Source organism: Mus caroli, unplaced genomic scaffold (genome assembly GCF_978045245.1).
Source record: "Mus caroli unplaced genomic scaffold, Mus_caroli_1 scaffold_14, whole genome shotgun sequence".
Taxonomy (NCBI): Eukaryota; Metazoa; Chordata; class Mammalia; order Rodentia; family Muridae; genus Mus; species Mus caroli.
Window position 1 is genome coordinate 17548897 of NW_028227269.1, and position 26379 is coordinate 17575275.

The following is a 26379-nucleotide window of genomic DNA, read 5'->3' on the forward strand; positions in this document are numbered from 1 at the left end:
TCTTAGTGTACTATACCTCAACCTTATTTGAAATACAGAAGTCTAATTGTAGAATAGTCCTAGGAAGATATATAAAATGATTTGTTTTATAATTCATCCCCCAAGTCCAGTTTGGTTAGCTTGTTATGCAATGTAAGTGAAATATCAGGTTTTTTTCTCCTGTGCCCTTTTTTATCATTAAAATGAACACAAAATGTGAAAAAAAAACATAAAATAAAATACAGCTGAGAATTCCTGAATGAGATATAGATGAAAATGTCCTAATTCAGATGATTTATTGGCCCAGTTGTGTCTGTGATCAGTCAGCTGTGGGTAGGAGTTCTCTCTGAGAACCATCTCTACCTCTGGTTCTCTTGGGTATCCCCCACTTCCCACACCACATCAGTGCATTCTATGATTTTCTCAGGGTGAAGCCTGGCCTAGCACCCTAAAACTGTCTTCAGGTAACTGGGAGTGTCCCTAATTGTACAAGCTTAGGAAACAGGATGCTTAATAGGGGTTGGAGTATTCTTCCAAGTCAAAGGTCATGGGTTTGAATTCCCATTCGGCTTGTATCATGGTCAACTCCCTATGCAAAACACCTGACTTTACCCTTTATCCCTGGCTTCTTAAGGCTGTGAGAAGGAGCACAAACAGAACATGGTCCCTGTCATTGCATCCCCAACTAACTGTCCCTACATCTTGTCCTGCTAAAGTGCCCTGGAGGATTTCACTGTCTTGTAGGGGGCAAGCAACCCACACTGTCTCACTGGCACTTTCCTGAGGTTCTGATGGTGAATTCAGGGGGTTCTGAGGCTAATGGTGAGATTGGGGAGCAAAAGGGTGGGCTCCCTTCCAGCTGGGAAGCCAGTATCCCCGGTTCCACTCCACGCCCTCTGGGCAATGTTGCTAGAGGTCATGGCGGGTGCGGGGTGGGAGTTGGGCACCCCAGCTCATGAGAGAGCGCGCCCTGGAACCCCAGCACTTCCAGAAGGCAGACACAACCCAGCAGCCCACAGCCACTGACAGGCCCTGAGCGCACATAGCCCTCCTTGCTGAGGCCTCCGCTTCCTGGCGACGCGATAGCGGCGGGCGCCCCGATTGGCGGCCAAGCCTGCGCCCCGCCCCGCCGGGCGGGCCTCCGCGCCCTCCCCAGCCGGGCCCTCCCTTTCCGCGGGAAGTGTCCCGGACAGCGGCTTGGTGGCGCTTCCTTCCCGCTGACTGTGCGCGCCCGCGTCTGGGCTCCTTTGGGAGGACTCGGAAGCTGCGGCTCCCGGAGCACAGCGGGCAGAGCTGCGGGCTGCGCGCGCCCCTGCTGCCACCGGGCCTCCCGCGGTGGCTCCCGCGCCCCGCGGCGACTTCCGCACCCGCGCTTCCCTTTGTTCAAGTCCCCGAGCGGCGGCGGGGTCGGAGCCCGCGCCATGGGCGACTGAGGCGGCCGCAGTCCGCGCCCTGGAGCCGCGGCGATGCCGGACCAGATCTCCGTGTCGGAATTCGTGGACGAGACCCATGAGGACTACAAGGCCCCCACGGCCTCTAGCTTCACCACGCGCACGGCCCAGTGCGGGAACGCCGTAATGGCCATCGAGGAGGTGAGCGGTAGCGTCGCCCGCGCCAGGCGGGAGGCTAGGGTCGCGGGGATCGCGCTGCGTCCTGGGGACCCGCTAGGCTTCCGCGCCTGGTGCCCGATACCCAGTGCCCTCCGCCTGCGCCCACACCCGGGAAAAGTTTTTGGTACCCCAAAGCCGGACGCAGCCGGACCAGCAGTGCCCAACACAGAAGCCCTTTGTTCCCTGCTCTAGGGAGAGGCTGCTTGGCCACCTTGGGCCTTTTTTGGGAACGCTCCTGTCTGTTCCCATTTCCAGCGCAGGGTTTCAGGTTCTTTGCTCCCATCCTCGAAGAGGTCAATTTCGGCTGCAGAGTCTGTGGCAGCTTCGAGCCGGGGACCCCTGCGAGCTCTGTGGCCCTCAAGTGATGGGTCTCTCCAACTTGTTCCGGACCTCTCCGACTTGTTCCTGAAGTAGCCCGGCGGGGGCAGCTGTGGCTTCTGAGCCAACATGTAGAGCAGATCCAGGGACCCCAAGCTGCTTAGGCACGGGTGCCCATCCCATCTTGGGAGGCCTGGCAGTGCCCACTACTTGCCACAGAGAGCTCTCCAGATCCTGGGGAAGAGGGACTGCGAGAAGGAAGCAGTTTGGGTTGAAAATTGAAGCAGGCTTGGAAGAGGCTGTGTGAGTTCAGAGACCACGGCTGTCCATAGCTTGGGAAAGCCTCACTTACATCATTTTCTTTACCTCCCCAACAGAATTTAGAGTTTCGTGTTTTCAGCTCTGTAGGCTTTGTGCATCCAGCCGGACTCACAAAAGGTAGCTGGAGAACGAGACACACATGTGTAGCAGTAGTGAACCGATGACTACATTTCTTTTGCTCAGAATTTTAAGATCAAGGTAGACATTTTAAAATACTCTTGCCAGAGGTTGGTGTTCGGAGAGCTTTTAAATTAAGCTATGTCATTACATCCTTTCCCGTTGGTTGAACAAAGCAATCGCTATTAGGCTTTGGCTGGGCGGGGAGTGGGGTGGGGGACTAGACTATTATTCTTTCGTGTAAAATATTTGTCTTTGTAGACCTACACAGTCAGGAAATGAAAAATACTAGGTTCAGCATCCTGCTCTTGGAAGTGAGCTAGGGTATCCGTTCTTCTCCTTCACCCTAGTCCCCTTTTTTTCTCTCTCCTGTCTTCCCAAAGATCTGCTTGTAAATCTTTTGTAGCAAATTCAGTGAGAGCAGATTGCTTTAGTCCACTTTTGTCAGCCTGGCCTTTAGGTGCCACTGATGCCTTTAATGAGTCAGGTGGGGGATGAGGGGGATGAGAGCCCCTCCCCCATGAGGGCCCTTGAAAAGCACTAGGAAGATAGTCACAGTGTTTTGAAAATACATCATGCCGGGCGTGGTGGCGCACGCCTTTAATCCCAGCACTCGGGAGGCAGAGGCAGGCGGATTTCTGAGTTCGAGGCCAGCCTGGTCTACAGAGTGAGCTCCAGGACAGCCAGAGCTATAAAGAGAAACCCTGTCTCGAAAAACCAAAAAAAAAAAAAAAAAAAAAAAAAAAAAGAAAATACATCATTAATACTTATGAAAATAATTACATCCAAAAAGGTAGGATTCCCTATGTGGAAAGGACACTTGTGTGTGATGTCCTTAAAAGACAGCTCATGTTTATAAAGTTAGGACGCTTCTCTTCATTGCATTGAATCAGTTAGGTATCAGTAATACTGGCAGATGTTGGAAAGCCTGGCAAATAGGAGTTGCAATTAAAGTTGGCATGGCCTCTCTCTGATTAATTTTAGTTTATAGTGGATGAACCCAAAGCTGCTTTTCCATGCAGTGCAGGAGATTACCCAAGAGCTCAGTTACTGAGTAGATTACAGAGAGACTGGATTTGGTCTTTCTGTTAAATTGCGGCTGGCTTCACTCAGCCTCCAAAGCAGAAAGGGGATTTGAGTTGGAAACAGGGAAAACCTGAACTCCTTGCAGGCTCATCTCATTTTAAGTGAGGCCAGCATCCACTCTAAGATAATAGTGTGTATGAACTGATTTGAAGGGTGAAAGGACTCAGTGTGGATTACTTAAAACAATGCTTTCTTTCTCCTCCTACATTATTTAATGTTTACTTCCAAAACAAAAAGTTGTTCTCTGTCTAGTGTAATAACACACCATGTTTACAATACTTAGACTTTAAGCAAATGTCTTTTTATGGTCAGATGAGACATTAGGGTAGGTTTTGTGACATACAAAAAGTTATGCATTTCATAGAAATACAACTAAAAAAATAAGTCCCTGGTCTTCTACTTAAATGAGTTATGGAATAGGTAAACTTATCTGATTAACTTTGGCAAACCTGATTGCTCCCAATGGAGACTATGTTTAGCTGTTGTCATTTTCTGACTGAAATCGGCTTTCTTGACTGCACACCTGTAGCTAGAATGTCAGTAGTTAGCCAGTGCCTGACCTGTATTACAGGTATCAAACTGTTGTGTTTAATCTCTATCCCTGCTGTGCAGATAAGGAATTTGAGGCTAGGAGATTAGTTCAGGTTATAGACACAGCAAGTGGAGTTTAAACTTGGCTGGATGCTGCTTTCTCAAACTGCATGGCTTTGTGTAATGCTTAGTGATGGTGCATTCTCAAAACTGCCCATAGCTAGATCAGCCACCTCCAAGTCAGGCTCCATCACTTTCCATTTGTATGAATTGGGATGAGACCCTAACCGCCCATTTATACTTTTACCGTTTTCCGTCCAGTTCACAGTCTAGATAATCATGTCTATTTCTGAAGGTTCTGGTACAGTACCCAGTAGACTTAGTAAATGGTAGCTGCTTTACCAGATTTCACTGTAGTTACTGTATAGACCCTGGAATGAGAATGGAGCAGGGGAGAAGAAAATGGATGAATGGATGAAGGTGTGCATATAAATGAAAATTGTTGTCCCTCCTCCTAGGTGTGCCTGTGTGTGGATGGGTTTGTGTGTGTGTGTGTGTGTGTGTGTGTGTGTGTGTGTGTGATGTTCTCCTGTGCTGACCGAGGCCAGAGGCTGAACTTGCAAAGCTTTCCTGAATCAGTTCCCCACAGCCTGTCTCTGCTTCCCCTGAATCCTGGGGATCCCCATGCAGGTTCACAAGCTTGTGCAGCAAGCACCTGACACCCTAAGCTGCCTTCCCAGCCCCCATGCATTCTCTCTAAGGAACTTATTGTCTTGGTAACAGGTGAGAGTGTAGGTGGTTTGAAACTTTTCACTTCCTGATGACTTTCTCTGGGTGACTTACTTTGCACAGTTTGCAAAGTGCAGAAGCGCAACTGGTGTCAGCTTTGTGCTTTGGAAATAAGGGAGAAAATAAGTAGTTGTGGCATAAATCTGAAAACTGGACCCCGCCATCCCACACCCTCTTCCCAGCTTTGATTTTTATATCTTAGTTTATTTAAGCCTCTGGTTACTTCAAAAATACTCTGGAAATAGAGAAACATTGTGTGCATTCTTGGGACACTCCTGTTGTTTGTTAGGGCTTCTTCATAGCTCCATTCATTCCTACCCTGTTTGGCATTGATGTAGTTTTAAAAAAAAAATTGATATTGGCTCTTAAGTATCAAAATTTAACTTTTTCCTTCCATGGCCATGAGTCTCTTATTCTGTTGTTCTTGGTTACCTTGGAAATCGCTTTGCTGTTCTAACTGCAAAAGGAGAATGAACCTCTGGACTGTACAGACTCCCAGGGGATGCTGTTCATGGGGCCAGGCTGCGCCCAGCAGTTCCAGTGGGAACTGGCCTTGCATTTGATTCTGAGTTGTAGTCCTTTGTGACTTCTTTGTAAACCAGCTCCTTCAGAATCCCAGGCTAACAGATTTTGAATCTATGGTCAGAAGGATGCCCCCTTTTTCTCAGTGTATCCTTGGAAGGGAGTAGGTTAACAGGTCATCATTTTATGCTGCCCTGAAATCTGAATTGGTGTCTCTGGAACGTTTTGAATCAGTTAGGGTGAATTGGTTTCCCTCCAGCTGAACTCAATTTCTCTTTTATGATTAGTAGTGCAGTTACTATGATACCACTCCTTGTGCATCCCAGCTCTTGCTGTGGTTCATTTGGGACCTGCTGCTGTGTGTTAGGTGAAGGGATTAGACATCTCTTCTCTTTGAAACAATCTGTGGTTCCGTGGGGAGAAACCGACTCTCCAGGCAGATCAGTGACGTGAGGCCATGTCTGTGAGAGCATCTGTGGTGATGATGTAGAGAACAGGAAGACTGGGACTGCTTACATGTGATCAGAGCATCTATGGCGATGATATAGAGAACAGGAAGACTGGGACTGCTTACATGTGATCAGGGATGTGGATGAAAGGGCCTTGAATGGAAGCCTGGTGTAAGAGGCTCCAAGGTGGTTTCATCCAGTCTTCCATATCTGTGTCCCTACCTTAGGGAAATATTTATCCACTCTTGGGCTGGTGATCAACTAGGCCTTTGGTGGAATTTTCCTATCCATCCAGACTGCAGAAGGCTCCTTAGGCCAAGAATTTACAGAGGCCTTTCATGGTGGGGAATTGCACTTTTGGCTTTTGGTCAGCATTGTAGCCCAAGAATGAAGTCAGCTCTTTGCTAACATTACTCTGTCTCAGATGCTTGGTGGCGACATGGGTTAGTGGCCACTCTGTTGTGTGATGTAGATTCAGGACTTTGTTCTCCATACTTGCAGGAAGTCCTGTTGATGAGCACAGTTTTAGGTCCTTGCAACTCCAAAATGCTTCACCTGACAACACCAGTCAGTGTGGTGTGGAACTTACAGAGCCTCAGGTTCCATGGCAGAGCTGTGGAAATAGAGTCTGCATTTTAACAGCACTCTCAGGAGCAGTGTGTGCACCAGGGTTTGAAAGTACTGTTGTAGGCTGCCCTGAGTCCTGGCTGTGTTCAGAGTTGCCGGGTGGGGGAGGGGGTGTCTGTGGACTGGAAGAACCTGGTTCTGTCTCCTAAATTCTTTTTTTTTTTTTTTGTTTTTTTTCGAGACAGGGTTTCTCTGTGTAGCCATGGCTGTCCTGGCACTCACTTTGTAGACCAGGCTGGCCTCGAACTCAGAAATCCGCCTGCCTCTGCCTCCTGAGTGCTGGGATTAAAGGCATGCGCCACCACCCCCGGCTTGTCTCCTAAATTCTGATTTCATATGATTTGGGTGAGGCCTGGAGCTTTTATATTTGTAAAAGGCTCCTCCCTAGTTGATAATCACTGATAGAGAGGTGATTATTGTATGTTGTGTGCAAGGTAGTGATGAATCAAGGTTATGCATAACTTGGGGAAAGGATGTGGTTTTGGAGGGGAGGAAACTGAAGTCAAGACAGGAATGTCTGCAGAGGTGACCTTTGAGCAGTCTGGAATGTAGAGGCTGCCTGCTTGCAAAGACCTAGGCATAGATGAGCCCGAGAAAAGGGCTGAGATGTGAGTATCAGGGCAGACAGAAGGCCTGTGATCAGAGGTGAGGGAGAGCAGAGGGGTCTGTGTGGAGGGGTGGCTTAGGTCCAGATAGCACTGGGCTTTACCTTGGGGAGAGAATTTGCACTTTGGCTGTGGAGTGGTGCGAAGCTGTTAGAGGGTTTGGGGCTCAGACTCCTATGGTCTGATTTCCTCTTTAGGATTTACTTTTTATTGATTTGTATCTGTGTGTGACACTCAGAATGCAGATGTCCTTAGAGCTTATGCAGCCAGAGTTGTACGCAGCTGTGAACTGCTTGGTTGTGGGTGCTGGGAATGAAACTTGGAACCTCCAGAAGAGCAGGAAGTTCTCTTACAATAAACCATTTCTCCAGTCACTGCTTCACAGTTTAAAGACATTTCAGTGCTTGTTCCTAGTCCCAGGAGAAAGGTGGGGAGACCAGCAAGGGAGTAGGGGTTCATTTGGATACTGCGGTGGTGGCAGTGCAGAAGTGTCCTTTGAACTGGGTGTCATTCCCTGGTACTTGAAGCATGGGTCTCCTATCATCCCCAAGGTAAAAGTGGCACTGTCCAGCATGCCTTAGTGGTAGAGACCAGGGCTACTGTGAAGATTGGCTGGCTGGAGGACTTGTATTGAAAGCAGTCTTTTTTGTTTTTGTTTTTTGTTTTTTGTTTGTTTGTTTTTGGTTTTGGGTTTTTTTTTGGGGGGGGGGTTCAAGACAGGTTTTCTCTGTATAGCCCTGGGGGTCCTGGAACTCACTTAGTAGACCAGTCTGGCCTCGAACCCAGGAATCCACCTGGCTCTACCTCCTGAGTGCTGGTATTAAAGATGTGTACCACCACACCTGGCTATAACTAGCATTTTTATGAACTTTAATTCTATGTTAAGAAAATGTGCTTTTGCCAGTTGGTTGCCTAATACCAAATGGTCAGCACCGAAGCCAGACATATAAATAATTTTATACAGATTGTGCAGGCTGTGTTTACATATTTAGGGAATATACATGTATGTATAAAATAACAAATGAAAAGAGAGGTTATGAATTTGAAAGAGAGGAAGCAGGGATATGTGGGTTGGTTTGGAGAATAGAAACGATGAGATTATATTACAATTTCAAAAAATAAAGAAAAGTAATTGTAAAGTAAGAAAGCATTAAATGGGCTTATTTAAGTTTATTTCTTTTTGGGAGAGGTCATATAGGCACCATGGAGTCATGTGACTCTGGGTTTCAGCAGGTGACAAAACAGGAGTTCTGACCACTCTGGTTGGTTCTTCAATGTCCTTTCACTGTACAGAGGTGGTTTTCCTTAGTGCAAGCTGGTGTCCATTGAGTCTCTGCAGGCCAGCTTCCATTGTTGTTAACTTAGAGGAGCCAAGACTGACAACTCCAGAGATATCAAGTGCTAACCCCTGGGGAGGCATTAGAGGCCCTTTTTTTAGAGGCTTTTCTTTTCTTGTTTTACTTTTTAGTCAGGGCTTCAGGGTTGCCTTGAACTCTATGTACCAAATATACCTTTGGATTTCAGATCCTCCTGCCTCTGCTTCCACCTTTGAAGGCTGCAATTACAGCATGTGTTATCATGTTTGTTTTATGTGGTGCCAGGGATCAAACCCTGAGCCTCTTGAATGCCAGGCAAACATTCTACCAACTGAGCTGCCTCTGTAACCTCTAGAGGCGTTTACTGAGAGGCCTTCACTGCCACAGAGTGAGTTGTCTAATAATATACCTGGTCCCTTAGGGCTGTGGGTTCCAGAAAACCATCTGGGTTGTGTACATAAAGGCCTCATAGTGAATGACTCAGGCTGGGTCTTCGAGGCCAGGAGATCTGTGTGTGGTGGCTGCTCTTCTTAGAGGGGCACAAGCTAAACCATGCCAATTAAGGTAACTGTTAGGGACAGACCTTCCACCTAGGGCTGTCCTAATCATCAGGATCCATTCTTCTCAGATCAAAGAAAAAGTCTCCAACTAATGCCCACTGGAACATGGCAGAAGAGGGGGTACAAAGAGCATCAGAGGACACATTTGGTAAAACACTTGCTTTCTGGATATAATGTGACCATTGCACCCTGGGCAGTGCCATTCCATTTATATGCACAAGATCCAGCCTAACAGATATTGAGTAATATTCCATCAGGCAGCACTAAGTGACCTTAGTAACGATGGTGATGGTGATGAAGAAGGAGAAGGAGGAGGAGGAGGAGGAAGAAGAGAAGAAGAAGAAGAAGAGGAGGAGGGGATGGAGAGGGAGGAGAAATGGGGGAACTAGGAGGAAAAAGAAGACACAATGGAGACATGAAGGTGCAAGTGTCAGAGAGGATGTAGGTAGAGGTAGGAATGAGAGATAGAAACAATCAAGATATACTGTGTGCACATATGAAATTGTCAAAGAATAAATTAATAACAAATAAATAATAAACCTTCCAGTTCAGCTCACCCCTGCTTCCTGACCATTGTCTTGCCTCTAACAACCCTAACACTAAGAACCCTAATCCTAACCTTAACCCTCTAATAGGCTAACCCTAAGTCTAACCCTGCTTACTGTGAGGGAAATGTGTTCATTATACCTTTTGAAGTGAGAAACCATTTCTTATTCTTGATCTTTTGAGATCATCAGATCCACTTTCAGTCTAGGCAATAGATTCTTTTGGCATCCTACATACATAAAAGACAATGAACAGGGTTGTTCTTTCATTTTTTATACTTGCCCTATTTTTGTATTTTAGAAAAGGTGATTTGCTAGTTTGATTTTTAAAATTGGCATTGGAAAGTACTTATTTCTTCAGAATTCTGGTACATAGTGAATATCAGCTGTAATATCCTGCAACATGAGATAACCCGTCCTTGATTTTTCTAAGTTCCCTTGGCCAAGAACCTTTCTATTATAGACATTAGAGAGACATTGTATTAAATTTCCTTTCTGTATCCACAGAGAAATTCATTCTGATTTGAGATATGTTTATCTAGAGAACCTGTCCTAATACAACTGTGGCTTTTCTCTACTTTGCCACTGATGCTGATGTGCTGGCTAACAAGAGGGCTCATCAGTGTTTCCCTTACGTTTGTGGCTTTCCTCCCAGGGTTGGTTGGTTCCTATCATCTGGGAAAGGGAGCTGCAGTCTCCCTGAGCCTAGCACTGAGCCACAAACAAAACTCTTGTTTCCTAAAATCCCTCTTTAATGTTCATTGCCTGGGCACCCTCTCACTCAGATTGATAACCCCACTGCACCTTGGGTAATGGGCTATGCATGCTCTTCCCCTGGATTTCAGGAAGAAGAAGGCAAGTGATGTGAGGCAAGCTCAGGCAAGGTCTGAAGTCAGGTCCTGGTAATGGAGGATCATTACTCACAGTGGGCAGGAGCAGGCAGCTGGCTAGCCTGAGCTGGAATGTGTTGGCAACTAAAAGGGGGAAGAAAGGAAAGGGGAGGGGGGGGGGAAGGCCCACGCTCTGCCAGAGTTCCACCTATGCTCTGGACAGAGATGTGGGAGAGCTGCCATTCACTTTCAACTCAGCCCTGAGTGGGCATCTAAGCCTTTGACCCACTCTTTGGGTCTGAACAAGGGGCAGCCCAACCTGGGAGCCCCAGGGCTACTTTTCTAAAGCCCTGGAGTTATGGGAGAGAGGGATGATGGATGAGAGGTTCCCACACCTGTGAGAGTGAGCACAGTGGATCTGCAGTGGAGCACATGAAAGCCTTCCATCTGGAGAGTAGAAAGGGCTCATTACAAGAAAGCCTATCCCATCCTGCAAGGGCAGTGGGCCTTGATTAACAGAGACATTCTATAGTTTTAGAGCTTTATTATAGAAAGGCAGGGAGAAAGAGAGAAGGTAGAAGAGAGAGAGAGAGAGCCCCCCCTAGAAGGCTAGAAGGGGGAAGGCTAGATAGAAAGAGAGTAAGAGGGAGAGAGAGGAGAGGAGAGGTCAAAGAGAAAGGAAAGAGGAGAGAGGAGTGAGAGAAGTGAGAGGTAAGAGATCAAAGGAGTGAGAGCAAGAGAGATAAGCTGGGCTGAACATCCCTTTTTATGGGCTTTACTGTTGCTAGGTAACTGGGGAGGAGTTTAGCCTGAATGTCAGAAGCTTGGGACTTTGCCTACCTGACTTTTAGCCAGGCTTCTCTTGTGGTGGCTGGGGTGTGGGTGGGGGACGGTAACTTAGGCAGGAGCCTGAGTTCCAGAAGCATGAGGGAATTGATGCCTTCCTTGTCAAGTAAGTGAATTATCACCCTCCCGGGGTTCAGACCTCTGGTCAACTGGAGAACAACCTGTCTGTGCATAGCCCAATGCCCCACATGAATGTTGAGTTCTCCCCCAGGGCTGGGAGGGGTGAGAGTCCTCTTGGGGACTGGCTCAAATGCTAATGTAGTACAAACCACACCTGAGATCTGGAAAAGGTGTGGCCATGGACATGAAGCACACTTTAACCATAAGGAAGGGTGAGGCCCACTGGCCAATCAAGATCTCCACAGGCAGACCTGCTAGTCAGACAAGGAGGCGGGATCTTCCCGGTGCCTTTCCCCAAGTTCACTGTGGCTGTGCAGGCTTGAATGGTTCTCTGTGTCCTGCTGTGAGCTCTGCTGTTGGGTGCTGTTAGAGGACCTCAGGGAAGCTCTGATTTCGAGGCATGGTGAGCACAGGGTTACTGCCCACAGAGGATAGGGGCAGGGTGCTGAGCAGTGGAAGCTGGGGTGGTGAGTCCTCTCTGGGGCTGGATGGGAAGTATAAGCCATATGTGAGCATCTGTGAGGTCTCTCGTGTTGCTTCTCACTTGCTCCATCGGGGTGACCTCTGAATAACTTCCCCATCATTGCCCAAATCCTTTGGACCTTAGTTAGGCTGGCTTGTGAAAACAAGGGTGGTTTCTTTGAGTCTGTAGCACACATGTCCAAACCCCTTTGTCTTTTAGTATACATTAAGAAGACAGGTAAAAATCTAATAGGTCTGATTTCATACATTATACTTGTTTTTGTTTTGTTTAGGTTTTGTTAATTTTTTTTCTGTTGCAGTTTTTTCATATTTTTTACATCATATGTTTAGTGAGTTGAGTATTATTTGGGAAAGGGACTTTAATAATTTCAGAATTTTTTTGTGGTTTTATTGAAAAATGATAAACCTCTGAGTTGATATTCTTCTATTCCAATCGTTTGTAATTTTCGCCATCACATATTTTGTAGAAGTCCTAGTTGTTTATTGCCATGAAACTTTTAGAATCCACATTTTTTGACTGAGATATCAATTTTTTCTCTTCCTCTTGAATCCCTGAGATTCTGTCTTCCTTTCCTGTTCTGTGGGTGAAACTTGCCTCTGTAGTTGTCAGGTAATCTCATGTCCTGCTCTTAGGGACTTAGCAACTGCTTATGTCATTTCCTGCCTCCATCCCCTGTGTCTGTTGTCAGGCGTGCTTTATATACATGGACCACCAGCTATAGCAGATCTCTATTTTTGTTCCCTGTCCCTGTTCTCTGCACATGCACACTCTCTGTCATCTCTCCCCTCATGGCTCTCTTTCTCCTCCCTGACTGTGTGTCTGTCTGCAGGTCCTCTTGTGTATTTCTATCCATCCCCATGTTCTCACTCCTCTCCCTTCCCCCAAACAACCTCTTTTGCACTTTATCTGTTGCATTCTTTAATTTCTCAGACCTGCTGTGATGGAATAGCTTGGATTTCTTGGTTGCAATTGTTCCTGGCTGTTACTCTCTATGTTGCTATGCTGGTGTGTAGCCATCTCTGTTTGGGTGATTATTGACCTAGGTACTGGCCTCTGGGTTTGTCTTTTTGGGTGGGAGTTTTGTTCCTGGGTTACTGTTTGATGCATGGATTTGAAGAGAGTGTTCACTGACAGTTTCCTATTTTACTGACCTATTTGGTGAGTATGGTCAACAGGGGATGCTTTGTGATATTAAAAGCTGGGAGAAGCAATAGGCAGGAACAGAAGATCTTAGTAATCCACAAGGAGACATAGTCAGGAGAGAGATCAAGCAGCCCATGGTGTTTAATACAATGTTGGAACAACTGGGAAAATTGAATCTGGGGTAAAAAATCAATCATGAAGTTGATCTATGGAAGCTTACCTTGTGTCCTTTCAGGCATGGAATGTGGTTGAACAGGGAGTATCTGCCCAAGTGGGGACTGAGACACAGGGATGAGGCAGGAATGGATGGACAGGTGGGGATTGTCTATGGTGTCTATAGGAGTCTTGCACAGGAGGAGAGGAAAATTACACTGCTACTCTTTTCCAGTGTTAAGGGTAGCTGATATTAGGGTCTGCAGTAACAGATAGTGTGGTAGGTCTTTGGACAAAGTCTAGTCTACAGACAGGCATGGTTGTGGTTAACCAGGAGTTTCTGTCGATAATCAGGGGCTCAGCAACAGAGATGAGTTTGTAAATCCCAAACAGTTTGCTTTTTGAGAATGTACATTTGTACATTCCAGCAAAAATCCCATGACAAAATCCCCTTATCAACAGCCAGTTAAGGTACATCAGCAGGGTCAAGCTACCTAGAGATAACTAAGACCTCCTATAGAAAACAAAAACAAAAACAGCTTACCCATCATGGCTGTCAGATTTTTTTGCCCCCCTTGCTTGGTTCCTGCACATTATGTCAGACATACAGTTTTCAAAATATTACAATGCTGATTTGTATGCAAACTCCCCACTCTTGTTGTAACTACAATATATACTCAAAACCTCTAGACTTGATCTCTCAGTTTGTACCTAATGGGAGTTTGACTGCTGAGAGTCCTTGTTACTGAGCTCATAAAAAAGACCTCTGTTTATTTGCATTGCAATAGGCTCTGTGCTGGTCATTGCAGTTTCTGTGAGTTAGGCATAAAACCTTGATGCTTTGACTGGACCCCCAAGACCCTCAGGACTCCCATCGGAAGGGTTGAGAGACCGCTGTTAGGATGTGTCATTGCTGTTCTTTGTATCAGTGACCTGTCTGTCAGAAATGTGTCTGTGTACCTTGGTTTTTTTATTTTTCTTGAGTACTTGTGGAGTGAGATGAACATAGTGAATGTGGAACTCCAGTGAAGTGGAAATGCTGGAGAGTCCTAGCTACAAAGGGCTAGGAAGATGTTCCAGGCCCTGGAACAGGGGTTGTATGCCCCTGGTCTTAATTTCTGGGAAGTTACAGTAGTCTTGGAACCCTGCTCCATGGCTCACAGCTGCCATTCTGTCTTCATTTTCTCCTCTGTACAAGTGGTGGAATCTGCTGCTTAGCCTTCACTGCCCCCTCGTGGCCCTCTATTATGTGTGTGCCACTTTAGTATTCTCTTATGAGAGAGGAAGTGAGACTGATTCCATCCCAATTGATATAGTTACTCACCTTCCACCTTGGGTTAAATCCCTCTTATCAAGAGGACCTGTACCCATTAAATTGCCCCTGACAGAGAGCTCTTTATGACCGCATTCAGGGCAAAATCAGACTCTGCAAAACAGGGTGGAAAGGACAAAGACCTCATTTTGCCCCCTTCTAAACAACCCTGTTCTCAGTCTCTATGTGACTCTGTAGTTTTGAACTTGGAGCTGTCAGTGTATGGGAGGTTGTTTTTCATCCCTTCCAGCAAAGTTAGCATATCTTCCTTAGACCAGCAATCTTATTTCCAGGTCTGTGGGCAATCTGCTCCTCTATTCACCTTCCAGCTGTTTGGCCACCTCTTTGGTCTCCCTGGCCTGGGAATCCAGGGTTAAGGACACCTTACCACAGGGAAGTGCAGCCTCCTTTCTCCCCATTCCATCGTATCCTTCCATGCTCTGAGCCAGGAACCCTTCCCATTTTATCCTGGCTCAGACACTACTCCAACTCCCTGATGTGGTGGCAGGGGTCCTGTAATTGATATGGTTAGATCTTTGGTTTTGGAGTTTTACAACTTTCTCATTTATTATTGTCTCTGTGTCATAGTTGTTTTAACTCAACATTTCAGACTACAGTCATCTGAAGGAGCCTCAGTTGCAGGTGTGCCCTCATCAGAATGGCTGGTTTCTATGTCTCTGAGAGATAGTGTTGATAATTAATATAGGAAGACTCTTCCATGAAGGGTGGCAATATTGGGAAGCAAGTGGACATGGGTTGGATGAGAGAGCTAGGTGAGCATTGTAGCCTCCTGAGGCTATGTGAACTGGGTTCCCCTGAAAGGCAGCCCGGGGCTGAAAGAGATCAGAGGGCAACAAAAGAATGAGGCCAAGACAAACCTTTCTGTTCAAAGCCTCTGAAGTTTACTGAGAGTCCCTGCTTATAAAGAGGGTAGGCCCATCATCTGCCAGCCCATTCTTTGTGCCTGGAGCCAGCCCATAGGCGATCTATAGGGCTTGTCTCCAGATAGTCTCCAGGACCTTTCAGCAGGAAGCAGAGTATTGGAGAAGAGCAAATAGAGCCATCAAGGTCAGAAGTCTCTACCCTAGGTGTACTGGCTAGTTTTATGTGTCAACTTGACCAGCTGGAGTTATCACAGAAAAAGGAGCTTCAGTTGAGGAAATGCCTCCATGAGATCCAACTGTAAGGCATTTTCCCCATTAGTGATCAAGGGGGAAAGGCCCCTTGTGGGTGGGACCATCTCTGGGCTGGTAGTCTTGGTTCTATAAGAGAGGAGGCTGAGCAAGCCAGGGGAGGCAAGCCAGTAATGAACATTCCTCCATGGCCTCTGCATCAGCTCCTGCTTTCTGACCTGCTTGAGTTCCAGTCCTGATTTCCTTGGTGATGAACCAGTATTGAAGTGTAAGGCGAATAAACCCTTTCCTCCCCAACTTGCTTCTTGGTCATGATGTTTGTTTAGGAATAGAAACCCTGAGTAAGACACTAGGTAATCTCCTTCTTAATGGCAGCAAGGTCAAAGTCTAGCTCAGCCTGTTTCAAGGCTGAGGGAGGCTACAGAGCATGAGAGAGTGACCAAGCAAGAAAGCAAGGCAGGAAGTAGTGTTTGTCAAATATTTTTGCCTTCATTTTCTAGCTTCAGTTTCTAGTCTGAGCTCGCAGTAGGATGGGCTGTGATCTGACAGAACCGTGTAAAACAAACATTTATTACCTGAGATGCTTCTGCTCAGAGGAAACCATCACAGCAGCAGAGCTGCAAGGTAGAACAACAACAATAACAGCAACAACAGCAATTGTTTCAAAAGCTGATTTTGCTGCTGGACAGAATCTCTGGTCTCTTTTGAAGGAATATGGAAAATATCAGAAATTGAGATGGCAAAAGTCATAGAAAGCTGTACATGGAGCTTAATCGGTTCTTCCTGTAGGGTCTGGAAGATTGGAGTGTTGACAGTAATGCAGCCACACGAAGTTGAGATCATACTATTTCAGTGGAAAATAGACTGAAAACTTTAGGAAGAAGTCATTTGTGTGATATTTTAGCCAAAAAAAAAAAAAAAAAAATCTTTGTACTTGGCTTATTCCCTGAAATATTGAGTATTGAGTAAAATTATTGCTTGATTTGTATATTTTTATTCTATTGATATGTTTTTGTTCAATCTTCCTATTTCTTTACTCAATTTACATTCTAATCGGTACAACCACCCCATTCCACCTTCCACAGTCCCTCATCACTGACTCCCTTTTATCTCCCCATGGAGGGTGGGAACCTCTTGAGTATCCCCCAACTATGGCATGTCAAGTCTCTGCAGGGTTAGACACATCCTTTCCCACTGAGGTCAGACAAAGCAGCCCAGTTAGGGAAACAGTTTGGACAGACAGGAACAGCTTAAGGGACATGCCCTGCTCTGGATGTTGGGGACCCCATGAAGACTGAGCAGCATATCCACTACATATATGGCGGGGGCCTCCATCCCAGCCTGTGTGTGCTCTTTGGTTGGAGGCTCCATCTCTGAGAGTCTCCTAGGTTCTGGGTTATTTGACTCTGAGGGTCTCCTCATGGCCTTCCTATTCCTACAGAGGCCGTCAATTCTTTCCCCAACTCTTTTAAAATACTCCCTGAGCCCTGTCCAATGTTAGGCTGTGGGTCTCTGCATATGTTTCAGTCAGATGCTGGATGGAGACGCTCAGAGGACAATGATGCTAAGCTACTATCTGCAAGTATAACAAATTATCCTCAGTAATGCCAGCCTTGGTGTTTGCCCAAGAGATGGGTTACCAGTTGGGTCGGGTATAGTTTGGCCATTCCCTCAGTCTCTGTTTCAACTTTGTGCCTGCCTTACTTGCAGACAGAACAAATTTTGGGAGAAAAGGTTTTTGGTTTTTTTGGTGTACTGAACACTTCACTGGTGGTTCTGCCTGACTGCAAGATGTCACCTCTTCATGGTCCATAACTCAATGCTATCTATCTCAGCTAAGATCACTTCCCTAGCCGCATTTGTGCCCTCCCAATCATAGTCTCAGGCACATTCTACAGATGTTCCCACCCTAGCCCTGCTCCCTCCCAGCAAGTGCTGATTTTATTTCATTTTCTTGGCTCTCTGTCCTTCCCTTGTCTCTTACCACACCTGTTCCTAACACTCCCCTTCTACTTTCTTAACTACTGTCCCATCCAGTTTTCTCCCTTCCATCTGCCTCTTCTGTCTCTTTTATACCCCGTTCTGAGTGAGATTCAACCATGCTCATTTGTGCCTTGTCTCGTTTAGTGTCTTTCTGTCTATGAAGTGCAGTGTGGATATTCTGTAGTTATTGTTATTATTCACTTGTAAGTGAGTACGTACATGCATGTCCTTTTGTGCCTGAGTTACCGCATTCCAGATATTAGTTTCTAATTGTACCCATTTCTCTGCAAAATTCATGATGTCCTTGTTTTTTATACCTAAATAGCATCCCATTTTGTAAATGAAACATGGTTTTTGTGTCCACATTTCAGTTGAGGAACATCTGCATTCTGTCCTGTTTCTAACTGTTATACATAAAGTGGCTGTGAACTTAGTGGAGCAAATGCCCTTGTGGGTATATGCCTATGAAGGTACCCTGAGTGTAGCACTTCCTCCTGCTTGCTGTGTTTTAAATTAATGGAAGGAGTATTCACAGTATTTCCTCATCCCAGGATGGAACCTTAAAGAAAACCTGCTGCAAATGTGATCCAAGGGAGGCAGGGTCCATTAATTTAGAAGCCAAACTTCACAGGATCATCCACATTGTCCCGCTTCTGGAAACTGAAAGATGAAAATACCATGGTCATAGATTGTTTCTCTATGGTTTCAGTTTAGCACCACTCCAGCTATCTTTTGACAAAGTCAGGATCCCAGGGAAGACTCTGTGAGAGTTCCTTGCATTTAAGTGGTGAGGTTGATGCTTGAGTTGCATTTTGTGACCACAGGTTGTGGAGAAAACTAACACATTGAGGAATCTGCCATGGAGAGATGCTTACAGGGAGATGAAGTACCCAAACTGAGAGATGTATAAGAAGTTACAGGAAGAGCACCATCTATGCCTTTAGGAATTGAAGTCCAATGTGTTTGAGACAAAGCTATAGGATTTGGTGTTTGCCCTGCTGTTTTTCTTGCCTTTGTCCAATCTTTTCTCTCTATGTGCACATTCCTATCGATTGGAATGGGAGTGGGTATTCAGTGCCATTTTATGTTGGAAATATATAACTTGCTTTCTGATTTTACAAGATGTGGCTGTCAAGATATTGTCTTGAGTATCAGCAGAGACTTTAGACATTTCAACCATGCAGGAGCCTTTCTAGATTCATCTTGGGGAAGATGAAAGTGTATACACACTCAAAATTTTCCTTTTTCTTTCTTTCATTTTTTGTTTATCCTATAATTTAGATATTCATTATCACCCTGATCACTGTCACTCTAGGTCCCTGCCCACCCAGACTCCCTCCTTCCATTCTCCTCTGTTTCTCCTTTGAGTGGGGTTGGGTCCCCCTGTGTACCCCATGGGCACATAGATTATACTCTGTTTTTTAGAATGGCATATGCTCGTGACATCAATACTGCCTGAGGCTTCAGAGTCATTGGATTCTGAGTGTTGATATTTCCCCAAACTTTTGTGTTTGTTTTGAAATTTTTAAATAAATAGGAGTGTTTTGCCTGTGTGCGTGAATATGAATATCATGTGTGCCTCATCCTTGGTGTTGTTGGAAGGTGGGCTCAGAACTCCTGTTCATAAAGCCATGGGTCACGTAAATGCTAGTAATTGACCACCGTTATCTGGAAGACCAGCAAGAGCTTTCCATGGCTGAATTAGCGCTCTCTCCTGCCTCATGTTACTTTTTATGTTCAACACTTATATTACTAATATTTTCATCTGTCCATTGGTCCATTAAATGTGCCTTGATTGCTAATAAAGTTTTACTAATGTTGCAGTTTAAAGCGGTACACTTCCTGTTTCTGCTAGATGAGTACAGAAGTGCAGGGAATGTATACTTCTTTGTAGGAACTGTAATAAACAACTGAGTTCTTTCTATCATTTTGGTCTCTGTGGTTGATTTTTGCAGTGGAGTAAGGGTCTTAATATGTAAACTTTGCTGTCCTGGAATGTGTTACATAGAACAGACAGGGATCCACCTCAGTGACGTATACCTACCCGTGCCTCTGGGATTAAAGACATGAACAAATACACCCTGCTTGTCCATGATTTTTCTTGTTAGTGATTTTTCTTACAATTTCTGGGATGTGTCCTCAGTACTGTTGATCTGTTTCACCCTACATCTCCCTCTCAATTAGAATTCCTCTCAAAAGACTTTACCCTATTCATTTAAAATGTTCATAAGCAACACAGGTGAACCTTCAACTCAATTTACTTTAAAATGTTATGGTACTTAGATTATAACTTCTGTGTCCAGAGGTCACTGGAGGAAGCACCAGAATTACATGAATATATGGTCAAGGAAGTGTACATTTACTTTACAGTGATGTCAGTACCATGCTTTGTGATGTACACATGTATGGGATATTTTAGGATGCAGTGACTTATGATGATGTGCACGTGAACTTCACTGGGGAAGAGTGGAATTTGCTGGATCCTTCCCAGAAGAGTCTCTACAAAGATGTGATGCTGGAGACCTACTGGAACCTCACTGTTATAGGTATGACTGTGAATTTTCTTTTGCTTTTCAAAATAGTGGGAAGACATGTCTCTTGGTGAGTGATGATGCTCTGTTATTTCAATTGAGAACAAGGAAGACTGAGCTGAATAAATAGTGTCCAGTGATGTGAAAATTCACAGTACCTTGAATTTTGCCTTATTTCCAATACTATATCATTCATTTTTCTGGTACTGTCTTTTAGGCTACACTTGGGAAAACCATCATATTGAAAGACATTGTCAAAGTTCAAGAAGAAATGAAAGGTAATTTTCATGTGCAAGCTGATGCAATTATGCCTCTGAGGAAATTTTACTATTTTATGGAAGCTCTAAAGAAAATCAGCAGTGTAAAATGTCAATGCTTCACGTGTAACTATAATTATAATATTCTTTTTTTTAAAGATTTATTTATTTATTATATGTAAGTACACTGTAGCTGTCCTCAGATACTCCAGAAGAGGACATGTGGTTGCCAGGATTTGAACTCAGGACCTTCGGAAGAGCAGTTTGTGCTCTTAACCACTGAGCCATCTCGCCACCCTAATTATAATATTCTTAAAAAAATGTTCTGCCTCGATGTAGTTATCTGATTTATCTATCAAAGCATTCCTCAAGACAAGGAAACATTGCCTTAAGAGATACTGTTATTCAATTTTTACCTCTATTAGACCTATACTGATCTGACAATGTGTATAGACTTACAAGGCTTAGATATTGCACATCGAATAGTGATAAATATATATCCAAAACCTTCTGATAAGCAAATAATCCATGGGAAAGTTGTTGATACTCATATTCTTATAGTGAAATTGATCATTTGTTTAGGGTACAGTTTATGAGAGTCAAGAGTATTGTCATAGGAGAAACCTTAATTCATGTATTACATGTCTATGAGGAACAAAAAGTCAAACAGTGTGGATGCAATGTGGAAACCTTTCATCTGTTATTTTTCTTTTAATGTATATATCATGTGTCACAATGGATAAAAGCCATGTGAGCATAGGGATATTGAAAGAAGCAATGTACTGCTTTCTATCCCAGAGCAGTGAGAAAATATGTCAGATTCTGCCTTTGGTAGACATTGTGAATATGATAAACGTTTGCAATCAATTGGTTTTCTAATTTTACTGGGAACTTCTCCAAGCTCACACTGTACAAAATCTTTATGGGTACTAGGAATTTGGAAATTCTTTTGTTTGTCCTGGTTCACAGTCAAATGTGGTATAATTACGCTACAGGAAAAATTATGAAAGCAATTAGTGTTATAAAGCTTTGAGTTGTTCCATTTTCCTCATATAGATGAAATACATCATATAAATATCCCATATAAAACGGATGTTATAAATGTCAGCCATGTAATAACCATCACAGATATCTCGAAAGATGCAAAACAACCCATAATGAGGGAGAACACCATGAACATATAAAGTGATAAAACCAGATGATCTGGTACATCTTTATCAGTAGACCAATTTGTAAACTTTATTCATCTTGATGAAATGATTGAACAGGGAAATTAATGTAGTAAACATATCACATGTGCCAATTTTCATTGCAGGTATGTAAGTAATCATAGTGGAGAGAAACTCTATGAATGTAATGAACGTTCTAAAGCCTTTTCATGTCCCAGTCATCTCCAATGTCATAAAAGAAGACAAATTGGAGAGAAAACACATGAACATAACCAATGTGGTAAAGCCTTTCCAACACTCAGTCATCTTCAATATCATAAAAGAACCCATACTGGAGAGAAACCATATGAATGCCATCAATGTGGTCAAGCCTTTAAAAAATGCAGTCATCTCCAATGTCATAAAAGAACACATACTCGAGAGAAACCTCATGAATGTCATCAATGTGGTCAAGCCTTTAAAAAATGCAGTCATCTCCAACATTATAAAAAAACACGTACTGGAGAGAATTCTTATGTCATCAATGTGGTAAAGCGTTTTCAAAACACAGTCTTCTCCAACGTCATAAAAGAACACATACTGGAGAGAAACCCTATGAATGTAATCAATGTGGTAAAGCCTTTTCAAAACACAGTCATCTCCAATATCATAAAAGAACACATACTGGGGAGAAACCCTATGAATGTAATCAATGTGGTAAAGCGTTTTCACAACTCAGTACTCTCCAACGTCATAAAAGAACACATACTGGAGAGAAACCCTATGAATGTAATCAATGTGGTAAAGCTTTTGCACTACTCAGTAGTCTCCAATATCATAAAAGAACACATACTGGAGAGAAACCCTATGAATGTAATCAATGTGGTAAAGCCTTTGCACGTCACAGTTATCTCCAATGTCATCAAAGAACACATACTGGAGAGAAACCCTATGAATGTAATCAATGTGGTAAAGCCTTTGCAGGTCACAGTCATCTCCAATGTCATAAAAGAACACATACTGGAGAGAAACCCTATGAATGTAATCAATGTGGTAAAGCCTTTGCGAGAACCAGTTATCTCCAGTGTCATGAGAGAACACATACTGGAGAGAAATCCTAAGAATGTAATTTGTAAAGCCTTTACATGTCATAGTCATCTTCAACGTCATAAAACTAAACGTACTGGAGAGAAACCATATGAATGTAATCAATGTGGTAAAGTCTTTGCAGGTCACAGTCATCTCCAATATCATAAAAGAACACATACTTTCCTGATATAGCTGTCTCTTGTTAGGCTATTCCAATACCTGGCAAACAGAGAAGTGGATGCTCACAGTCATCCATTGGAAGGAACACAGGGCCCTCAATGGAGGAGCCTGAGAAAGTACCCAAGGAGCTGAAGGTGTCTACAACACTGTAGGCAGAACAATAATATAAACTAACCAGTATCCCCCAGAGCTCATGTCTCTAGCTGCATATGTAGCAGAAGATGGCCTAGTCTGCCATCATTGGGAAGAGAGGCCCCTTGGTCTTGCAAACTCTATAAGCCCCTGTACAGGGGAATGTCAGGGCTCAGAAGTGGGAGTGGGTGGGTAGTGGATCAGTGCTGGGGGAGAGTATAGGGGGACTTTAGGGATAGCTTTTTAAATGTAAATGAAGAAAATATCTAATAAATTTAAATGTAAAAAAAAACATACTGGAGAGAAACTCTATGAATTTAATCAATGTGGTAAAGCCTTTTCACAATTCAGTCATCTCCTATATCATAAAAGTACACATACTGGAGAGAAACCCTATGAGTGTAATCAATGTGGTAAAACCTTTTCACAAATTTATTGTCTCTATAATCATAAAGGTGGCACACGCCTTTAATCCCAGCACTCGGGAGGCAGAGGCAGGCGGATTTCTGAGTTCGAGGCCAACCTGGTCTATAGAGTGAGTTCCAGGACAGCCAGGGCTACACAGAAACCCTGTCTCGGAAAAAAAAAAAAAAAAAGTACCCATATTCGATAGAAACCTCATGAATGTAGTCAGTGTGCTAAAGCCTGTGCATATCCCACTCGTCTTCAAAACGTAAAAGATTCCACACTGGAAAGAAAACTCATAAAAGCAATCAATGTGGTAAAGACTCTTTACAACTCTATAGTCTCCATTATTTTTAAAGAACACATAGAAGACAGAAACCTTAGGAAGGTAATCAGTGTTGTAAAGCATTTGATGTCACGGTCATCTACGATGACATAAAAGATCACATACAAGTGAGAACCCACGTGAATGTTATGAACGTAGTAAAGCCTTTGTATGTCATAGTTCTTTAGGCATACACAAGACAAACCACATGGCAGAGAAACCCCAATTTAAATGTTTGCTTTTCTCAGAGTTTGTTCGGTCATGAGATCTGTTCCTAGCCATTGAAAGGCTGATGGAGAAACCCTCTGAGTACAGTTACTGTGGCAAAGCCTTTGCACAATTTTTTAGTCATCTTCATCATGGAAGAATTTGACCTGGGTAGAAACATTGTGAATCTATTTAGTATGGTGAAGCTTTTTAATTGAGCTTCTTTTTATGTATATTCTTCTTTTTATGAGACTATTCATACTGGAGACAGATGCTATGAATGTCAGCAGTGTGGTAAAGCCTTTAAGTTGTTGGGAACACTGAGGTTCAACACAACTCACACTCCAGGACAATGCACAGGATAAGAATTTATTGGGCTGGGTGGTGGTGGTGCACTCCTTTAATCCTAGCACTCGGGAGGCAGATGCAGGCAGACGTCTAAGTTCGAGGCCCAACTAGTCTACAGTGTGTTCGAGGACAGCCAGGGCTACACAGAGAAACCTTGTCTGGGGAAAAAAAAAGGAAAAAAAATAAGAATTTATTGGAATTAAGTCACTACTGATCAGTGAGAATCACAAAAGTATACTCAGAAGTGTATCTTCAAACCCTCACCGCCCACATGCAACCTGAGACAGAAAGTTGTATAGCTTTCAAACACAAAAACCTCAAAGTCCTGGGCCAACTTAACAACTACATTTTCTCCCAAATCAAAACTTATTTTTATTGAATGAGTCAATAAATGGTGATTGCTAACTCCTTGTATTTTGTTGTTGTTGTTGCAGCTGCGGGTGGTGTTGGTGTTGGGCTGTGTGTGTGCTTTCCATTCTTTTGTAGACAGTAGATTATTTACTACCCATGTTTTCATGTGTATCCTTAACTTCCTCGGGTTAGATTCTACCTCTATCTCTTTGTGTAGGTCTGTATGTTTGCTTAAATTTGAGTTTATTGTGGACTATCTTAATTTTTTCCATTTACGGTGTAGTCATTTTATTACATATTAAAATCCAGACATCTGTTGTTTCTGCGGCACATGTGTACAAACCCTTCTGGCGTCTACAGACTCCAAGGAGAAGACATCTGTGATCTTAATAGATCTTCCTTTATGTTTTTCCTGGCTTTTTACCTTTGCAGCTCTTAGTATTCTTTCCTTGAACTGTATGTTTTGATTATTACACAGGGAAGAGACTTTATTCTTTTGGTCCCTTCTGTTTGGTGTTTTGATGATTCTTGTGCTTTCTTTAGGTTAGGAAGTTTTTCTTCTAGGATTTGGTTGTCAATACTTTCTGAGACTTTGAGGAGGATTTTCCTTCCTCTCTCCCTAAGTATTCTTATGTTTAGTCCTTTTACAGTGTCCTGGATTTCCATGATATTTTATATCAGGAAGATTTAGACTTAACATTTTCACTGTCTGATTTACCCATTCCTTCTATTGCTTATTCAATGATTGAGATATTTCTTCCATGTCTGTGTTCTGTGGGTGAACCTTGCCTCTGTAGTTCCTTTTTGCAGTCCTAAATTTTATTTCCACTATTTCCTAAGTTTTAGTTTTCTTTTTTGCTTCTATTTCCACTTTTATGTATTGAATAGTTTTGTTTACTTCACCCGTTGGTGTGTTCTTTCTTGGCTTTATTTATAGGAATTTTGGCTTCCTCTACTTTTTGGTCTGTGTTATCCTGGCCTTCTTTTTGGCATTCATTGATTTTTCTACATTTTTTTTTGTGTGTGTGTTTTCCTGGATTTCTCTAAGTGATTTGGTCATTTCCTCTTTAAGGAACTCTGTCATCTCCATACATTTGGGGTTAGAGTGTTTTTCTTGTAATTTAGCTTTGTTGGAATATTTAAGACCTTCTTTGACAATATAAATGAGCTCAAAGTCATTAGCCAGAGAGTGATAAATGCTGGTCCTTATTACATTATCGAGTACCAACGTCATGGAATGGAATGGCGCTATATAAGCTAAGTATTCAGCTTAGATTTAACCCGATGTGTGATTTATCCCAAGGTTGTTCTTTCTCCTTACACTGGACGGGTAGCCAAGTGAGGCACTTTTTGTGAGACACCTGGTTTTTTTTTTGTTTGTTTTTTTTTTGTTTGTTTTTTGTTTTTCGAGACAGGGTTTCTCTGTGTAGCTCTGGCTGTCCTGGAACTCACTTTGTAGACCAGGCTGGCCTCGAACTCAGAGATCCGCCTGCCTCTGCCTCCCAAGTGCTGGGATTAAAGGCATGCGCCACCATGCCCGGCTGAGACACCTGTTATCACTAACCTTGGAGTCACCATTAAAAAAAAAGACCTGATGGTGATAGGGTAAGCGACTTTGTAATTTTCCAGCATGTATTTATTCATGTCTTGTGAATGAAGACAGACCAGATTGATAGATATGTAAATTGGGGACTTTAGCTTGGCCCAAGCAATATTGAATTTCTTACTTTGGAGATATGTCCAATGCTCTTTCAGGGTTTAGTCAGCTCAGATGATTGTGACACAGGCCATTGGCTGTAGTTGTGTGTCATGTTACAGATCACAGCAACTGATTTTGCACACAGGAGCAAGGTCAAAGAGTATTGAATTAATGCCATTTTTTTTCTGCCAGATAACATATATATATATGTATGTATATTCAATTACGTTTCATTTTTCCTTCTTTAATTAATTTTTTTATTTATTTAAGTACATTCTGCTTCTGTCCCATTGTGGACAGAGAGATAAGGCAGTCCTCTGCTACATAT

General features: G+C 43.5%; 2 protein-coding genes across 2 annotated transcripts; both read left to right on the top strand.

Moving 5' to 3' along the window:
* The first annotated feature begins 1191 nt into the window (after positions 1 to 1191).
* Positions 1192 to 21490, top strand: LOC147001142 (zinc finger protein 120-like). The gene is made up of 3 exons (XM_085830428.1): positions 1192 to 1571; positions 19799 to 19925; positions 21483 to 21490. The coding sequence occupies exons 1-3, from the start codon at positions 1446 to 1448 to the stop codon at positions 21488 to 21490; spliced, it is 261 nt and encodes an 86-aa protein (XP_085686554.1). The 5' UTR covers positions 1192 to 1445.
* Positions 21491 to 21827: 337 nt separating this feature from the next.
* Positions 21828 to 22511, top strand: LOC147001143 (uncharacterized; the record flags this gene model as incomplete). The annotated part of the gene is made up of 1 exon (XM_085830429.1): positions 21828 to 22511. A coding segment is annotated over one exon (609 nt), but the record flags the coding sequence as incomplete, so codon positions are not given.
* Between the last annotated feature and the right edge of the window lie 3868 nt (positions 22512 to 26379).

Bases quoted from the DNA above. Each gene is read 5' to 3' on its own strand.
- LOC147001142 (XM_085830428.1), top strand. From the start codon at position 1,446: ATGCCGGACCAGATCTCCGTGTCGGAATTCGTGGACGAGACCCATGAG. The intron at 1,572-19,798 runs GTGAGCGGTAGC...GGGATATTTTAG, and splicing joins CCGTAATGGCCATCGAGGAG to GATGCAGTGACTTATGATGA.